The sequence below is a fragment of the Aphanomyces invadans genome, assembly GCF_000520115.1.
Source record: "Aphanomyces invadans strain NJM9701 unplaced genomic scaffold supercont1.21, whole genome shotgun sequence".
In the NCBI taxonomy this organism is placed as follows: domain Eukaryota; phylum Oomycota; class Saprolegniomycetes; order Saprolegniales; family Verrucalvaceae; genus Aphanomyces; species Aphanomyces invadans.
The window spans coordinates 138,543-145,434 of NW_008580166.1; the positions used below are offsets into that span (position 1 = coordinate 138,543).

The window sequence follows — 6,892 nt, forward strand, 5'->3', positions numbered from 1 at the left end:
ATTCGTGTATGGGACCCCCCGGCCAAAATGCAAAGTCTTTTTGCGGCAATTTCAAAACTTAAGATTTCATGGAATTTATAGAATAAAACATTTCATGTGCACGTTTTCGATTGTTTAAACAACTGCAGTTTGAAGGACTGTTGGTAAGGAATTTGTTGCGTTTTCGGCGTCATTCCCACGAACAGTTTTTGTCTTCTTCAATTTTGCAGCAGCAGCTTGCTCTTGAAGTTGTTCATGGTAATTGGCTGTGATAAACATGCCACTTCCCGTAATTGTTTTCCGTTCGGAACGCTTTCTTTTCAATGGAGGCAAAAGTAGAACGGACTTTCGGACGGCTTCTTCACGACTAGCCAGGACAAGTGAACTACTTCTGAAAATTCAGCTTGGGGTTTGAACATTGACAGTCGGTGCATCATGGCCTTCAAATTTGGGGGGCATGGCCCAGTGAACACAAAGCCAGAGATGATAGTCGCAGGCTTTGTCGAGCAGCCCAAACTTCGCAAGTAGTTGGCACTGCATTTTGCTTGGACGTCGTGACGGCAGCTCCAGGGATGGTCAGTTGGTCGCACACTTCTGTCGATACTCGGTCTCCAGGGAAAACAAACAGCGGCGGGATTTTGGATCCATCTGCTCCAAGGCAAGCAACAATGGTAACATGAGATGACATAGTTGGCTCTGTGACGAAAACCATTTTTGTTGTCTTCCTGGAAACCACACAGATGACGTCTTGCCAGGAGAGAAACTGGTTTCGTCCATGTTGAACACACGAGATGGATCCATGTCAACACATGACAAAGCATGGACCAGCTGGTGGAAAAAGTTGACAACACAATCTTGAGTGATGGAGTTGCGGGCAGAACTTAGGACATGTGCCTTTCTTTTTGACACCTCCGGATGGCGCTGCATAAATCGATGATACCAACCATGAGTCAGTGGAGGTTCGCACTGACTTCCGTTGATCACATTGCGAATCTCGTTGGCCTTGGCCATTATTGATCCTCTTCCAACCGAATGACCATTACATTCTACTGCAATGACCCATGCAACCAGATCCTGTTCGAACGACTTTGGGATGCACGGGCTTCTGCCAATGCGAGGTGGTTCAAATAGGATGTTGCATTGTTGAGCTTGAGTCACATGGGTTCGCAAGGTTCGGTATGGTATACCGTAGCTTATGGCAATGTTCACCATGGTGTCGGTTTTGTTGATTACATCGCTTACTGCGCTAGTCATGGCATCAGCCGAGTAGGCTGCTTTCGGCGCCATGAACGAGCTCAAACTTTGAAAAACCTCGGATAATTTATCTACTTTCCCACTATTTAGATATGGAGGCTCACTTTCATGGAGGTTGTACTTTTGTCCAGTAAGATCGCTTTCCAATAATAATTGGCCGTCAAAACGTGACCGATCAATGGTGAAGTGAACGATCAAAGGTTCGCTACGTTAGAAGCAATTTATTGCTGCAGGCTTTGGAACACGTCACTTGTTGGCACGATGTCATCATTTATCCATACCAGATGAACTGGCTCTTCCAAATGAACTCGGAAGGAGGTAGTACACTTCACATTACGGATGTATGATACGGAAAGTCTCACTAGTATACTACTGTGGTGCAAAAGAGTTTCAGGGTGCAACTTACGGAAGGTGGATATGTTCGAAATGTCGCACAAACTCAGAGGCACTAGAAAGCGCAAGATTTCTGCATTGATTGGGTAGTTTGTGAGCGTTCTAAAGCGTTTTCGTTCACGAGATGTTGGGTGCAAAAGTTGCCATGTCATGTCGTCCGAACTTTGGCCCGTCGTGCTATCCGGTCGTACGAGACATGAAGGATTGTGCCAGGCTCAGAGCCTGCTCAAGCTGTGTGAAGCACTTTTTGACCCTATGCAACACCGAAGATCGTCTGAGGTATACTATTTCTTTCCTACATCCCTCATCGAATGGAAGTCATTTTTTGACAATTTGCAGGATTATGTGCATATCGACGAAAAATAGTTCTATTCGAAAAAGGTATGTACGAGGATGAGGCCATAGCTGTTCGTTTAGCGAAGTCGAATCGATTTATAATGTTAGTTTTTTTGCGGCGATTGCCCGCTCCCGTGTAGACTTCAACGGCAACCTTTTCGACGGCAAACTTGGAGTTTTGTCACTTGTCGAAAAAGTGCTAGCACAAGTTGTGCTAGCACTTTTTCGGTTCTTGGAGTTGCGTTGTGCAGCACAACGCAACTCCAAGAACCGTACCAAAGTGACGACTCCGCAGTTTTTCGACTCTGATGTATATTTAGAAATGGTGTTAAATAATGTTGTACCAGTCATCACGTCGAAATTCCCGCGGTGTACATTGCGATTGGGTGTCGTATTCCAATAAGGCAATGCCAGTCCTCATAAATTCCTCACGACAAGTTTGATGCAGTCGCGCGGCGTATCCGGAATTGCAGTAAACAACCGGCCGCCCAAAAGCCCAGACTTCAATGTCGTAGACTTTGGCTTCTTTAACTCTATTCAAAGCCTGCAGTATCAGAAGTGCATTCGAACAATCGAGAACCTCATTGATGCTGTAGAAGTCTCGTTTTTGAATTGTTAGTGGACTCGGAGTCAAAAACCGTACTCTTCAAAAGGTGATGGAGAAATGAATAAAAATACACGGTGGCAATGATTATAAGTCCCTCACATGAAGAAGGATGCGATGATAACCGACTTCACGACCTTCAACGTGGAGTGCGATGCCTGTAACTATGAGAGTGCCTATATCCATTTGAACTTTCAATTGGAGAAGAGGCATCCGGCAGCACTTCTGAATTCCCTAAGACACAAGTTTGTTTGGAAGTTGAATTAAAATTCATAATATGTTTGGCTACATTATTTCGTTTCTAAAGTGACAATCAATTACAAAGTGGTGTCTGGATCGAGTTACATAATTTAATGAAGCCAAAATGAAGGCAGCAACTATTTCGGACCAGAGTAGTACATCATTGTATTCCACGTTTTAGCCAACAATCAGCAATGAAACTTTGAGAAGTCACCTACATTAGTGAAGTCAAGTTTTTAGCCAATCAAAAAGGCTAGGGCTAGGGTAGGAATTTAGGATGGTAACCTCTGCGCATGCGGTCGGAGTTTAATATCAATTGTCGGATATTGGCATACAAATACAAATGCAACTGCATAAGGCAGACTTGTACTATACACATATATGGCATCCGACAAATTTTCGAGTTGTTATTGGTGATACGGCATAGCTAGACGACTTGCATCGGAATGTCACGGCGTGAAGCGAGAAGTTGCGCAGGCAAGCCAAGGACCGGCATGGGCGAAAGAAGAATGCGCTCATGGTGAAGTTTGTAATTGGCGATTTCGCATTTGTTGGTCTGGTTCTGAAGTACCCGAACATTTTGAACATGAATTGGAAAGGGCCTTACCGCGTGTCAAGAGTGAACTCTGACTACGTCATGGAAGTTCAGCAACTGGTGGAGCCGTACGAGACAGCGCTGCACCACGACAGCCGGCTCACGTTCTTTCGCGACGCGGACCTCGATGTGACAAGTGATCTGATAGATTACGCCGCGTTCAGTGCAGAAGGTTTCTACGTTTAGGCCCTCTTGGCGGCGCGTAGCAACGAAGGAAGATATGAAGCTCTGGACATGTGGAAGGGGCTAAAAGAAGAAGCGTCTTGGGAACCTGAATCCCAATTGTACGAAGACATTGCGGCAGTGATGCGGTGAAGAATGCCGACGAAGAAGACATAAAGGCGCTGCTGGAGGCCTTAGAAGAAACGCTAGGACACTCCATCTAGGAGGGGGAAGTGTTCTGGGGGCCCAGAACCGACTCAACCTCGCGAAAGATCGGTTGGCCGGGTCCAAAACGAAGATGTCAAATATCGGTGGAACGAAAATCCTAACAATTTCTGATTGGTAAAAGAGGCGACGGTTTGGAGACAACGGATTGGCTTAGGTCCAAACTAGGGCTAGTAGTAGATGCCCAGTAAGTGTGGTTAGCGGAGTGGCTCCCCTCGAAGCGGGGGTCACCGGCTAACTGACTGTAATTCAGTTTGCATTGTGAATCGGACCAAGCGAGTGGTTCCTATAGCTTCGTCGAGACGTCAAAGGTGCGGGGTGCGGAACAGGTATGTGTGTACGCCCTTTATTGTGACGATATCGAGCGACGTTGAATGACTTTTCAGTCTGTGCAAGCGGCTGTTCTCTCCGCATCGGCGGTCTTTGAGTCCTAGAACTCTTGAAATACTGTTGTATTTGAGATCAAATCGACATCTCAAGCACTTGTGGCATCAGTCGCCCATGGCAGTCAAGACGAAAACGATGACGATATTGACGAAGACGATGAAGACAGCGGACCTGACTTAGGTTAGCATAGATTTCCAAACCAATGCAAAAAGATTTCACAATATATTTTTCAATATTTCAATACAAGTCCATATATTGGAATATCAACCCACTGGTCATAAAATTATCAGAGGTTTCTGACTGCGGTCATGACCAAAAAGATTGATATTCAATGGAATGTAAGACGTTTTCGCTTTGATATTCAAGATAACATTACGTTGCTTTTTGGTCATAGCCAATGAACAAGTTAATAATATGAGGCTTTCAACCAATCACGAAATAATGATTTCAGCCAATCGGAGCCTGTTCGGATGTGCGCTCCTCCAAATATTGCATCTTCAAATTTGTCTCGAGGACGGTACAAATGGGGAAAGCACTGGCCACGAAGGACGACATGGGACTACCATTGCCCAAAACGTGACGCCAAGTACAAAGAAAACAAAAAGACGCTTTGCGCATGCACTGCACCCTGCAGCACCCCGGCGAGTCTGTCGTCTTCAAGGCAACACGGTCGACTGCTGAATAGCAAGCGATGCCCCGCGAACGAAAACTGTAGTGGAAGGCCAAGCAAACGCCAAAGTCTCCTGTGCAACCTCCACGCGAATTGTTCACGTTGCGCGATGCAAAGAAGTGAGGTCCAGAAGCCCAACGTCTGCACGATTTGCTCTCTAATGGCTCTCAATGTTCCTGTCAAGTCTGCTCCTTCCGACATGCAAATGGCGATTGCTTCTTTAGGTAGTCGCACAATCCTCGAAGTGTTTGCGCTTCACCAAAACGTCATTCAGCGTCGATATGGCTTCGTGCTCTGAAAGGCCCTCCTCTTGTAGCATTTCGATGGCAAGATATAAAGGCCGTCGCCAAAGGAAGCCTGTGTCTCGGAGTTGTTTTTCCTCCAACCTCGATCGACCTTTTTCAACTTCGTGATGGCTGGTCGCGGGTTCAGGCCATGTTATTCTTGCCATGCCTGCTTCACTGTACAAACATGTCGTAAAATTTGTATGTGGAGCTTGAGAGTGAGTTGGGTCACTTGTTGTGGCAGTGTCGTTGCGAAATCCATCCACTCGTTAAAGCAACGCGATTGGCGATGCACGCTGGGTGGTGCTCAAGGTCGGCCACAGTGATACTGCCACTTGAATCAGCGTGTTCGCAAAGTTATGCCGAGCTAAAGCAAGAGCGCCTGATGAGGACTCTGCAGCCGTGGTAAGTGCTCGGGTGACGTCATCGAGGCGGCTATTCACAGCAGCGATCTCTCGGTGAATATTCACGGTTTCCATGCGTATATCTTGGATCTCTTCGCTCACGAGTGGCAGTGCTTGATGCAGAGGCAGTGTCTCCAATGTGGGATGGTGTTGATGGTTGACAAAAGCCATGCCTTGATGTCGTGAAACATGGGATCTTGGAAGACAGAATGTGTGAAAAGAGGGTGGTTCTGGTACGTTTCCATGGACAGCAACAGAGCGGCGTCTTGAAGCACAATCGCTCGCATACAAGTCAGCAAGTAGACGAAGCCCTTCGCAGCAATTTCTATTTTCTGGTGTCCAGTTTGAATCATGCTCTGGGACTCCTCGAGTTTTGGAAATACTTGGCGGAGAAGGTCTTCATGTGGCTTCAATAAACCTCGGGGCAAGTAGTACCCCTTGCTTTCAGGTCCAAATCCCGCCAGAACTTTGACACAATCCCAAGGAACAACATGGTTCGCATTGGCACCATTGCGACTTCGAGTTGCCCAATGACATAGCTTGTCCACCGATTCACCCGTATGCGGCGTATCTTCCTTCCAGCTAGTGTTTTGACGGTTGTTTTCCCAGTAGTTCGTGTTGTCTCTTGATGGCTTTGTACTGCTCTGAATATTGCATTGGGGCACGTGGCTTTGCGCCCTTCAAAACGTAGATGTCGTTCCATAGCTTCCTCTCGGACAGGTCAGGCCAAGGCTCGTCACTCAAGTACCACCGGTGGAAAAAGTATGTACAATGCAAGCGCACCAAACGGACAGCGTGTGGAATCCATTGTGCCGCATGAAGGTTGTTTACTTAACATTGCCGTATTGATTCCGCTAGGATTTTCGCCACACACGTCAAAACAGTTGAGCACCATGAACACCTTCGTCTTCGAATCTCACCACGCCGATTTCTGAAAGCGTCTATTTAAGTAGACTTTCACCGCGAGTGCACATTGCAATCGACATCAAGTTGTCGTCTCGGTGCTTTAAGCCCTGTTCGTATGACGCGTGAAAAGTTGTTGCTAATCCTTCGAAATGCTGCTACATCCACGCAATCGAACATGGCCCCCATTCCTCGGTCAGCAAACTCGGCAATTTTTTTTGCACCACTGCCATTATTTTTTGCTTCAGCAGCTCGTTGACGGCATTTGGGCGTATTAGAACTTCCAAATGTCCATCAGAGCATTTGCATAAGCAGCGACCGTGTGATAGCAAATGATTCGAGTTTCCCCGACACGATCTTCTTTACTTTCGTCTTCACCATTGCTTGTTTTGATCACTCCACCAGCGTCAGTTTCTAATTTGCCGTGGTCGTCAATTTAAACTACTCATACAACGA

The 6,892-nt window shown here is 46.5% G+C and overlaps 2 protein-coding genes across 2 annotated transcripts; one reads left to right on the forward strand and one right to left on the reverse strand.

The window, feature by feature from the left end:
- Nucleotides 1-3,323: 3,323 nt before the first annotated feature.
- H310_09408 (hypothetical protein) lies at nucleotides 3,324-3,716 on the forward strand (the record flags this gene model as incomplete). Its single annotated transcript, XM_008875470.1, has 2 exons — nucleotides 3,324-3,530; nucleotides 3,588-3,716. The coding sequence occupies 2 exons, from the start codon at nucleotides 3,324-3,326 to the stop codon at nucleotides 3,714-3,716; spliced, it is 336 nt and encodes a 111-aa protein (XP_008873692.1).
- A 1,915-nt stretch (nucleotides 3,717-5,631) lies between these two features.
- H310_09409 (hypothetical protein) lies at nucleotides 5,632-6,351 on the reverse strand (the record flags this gene model as incomplete). Its single annotated transcript, XM_008875471.1, has 2 exons — nucleotides 5,632-6,211; nucleotides 6,317-6,351. The coding sequence occupies 2 exons, from the start codon at nucleotides 6,349-6,351 to the stop codon at nucleotides 5,632-5,634; spliced, it is 615 nt and encodes a 204-aa protein (XP_008873693.1).
- Nucleotides 6,352-6,892: the final 541 nt, after the last annotated feature.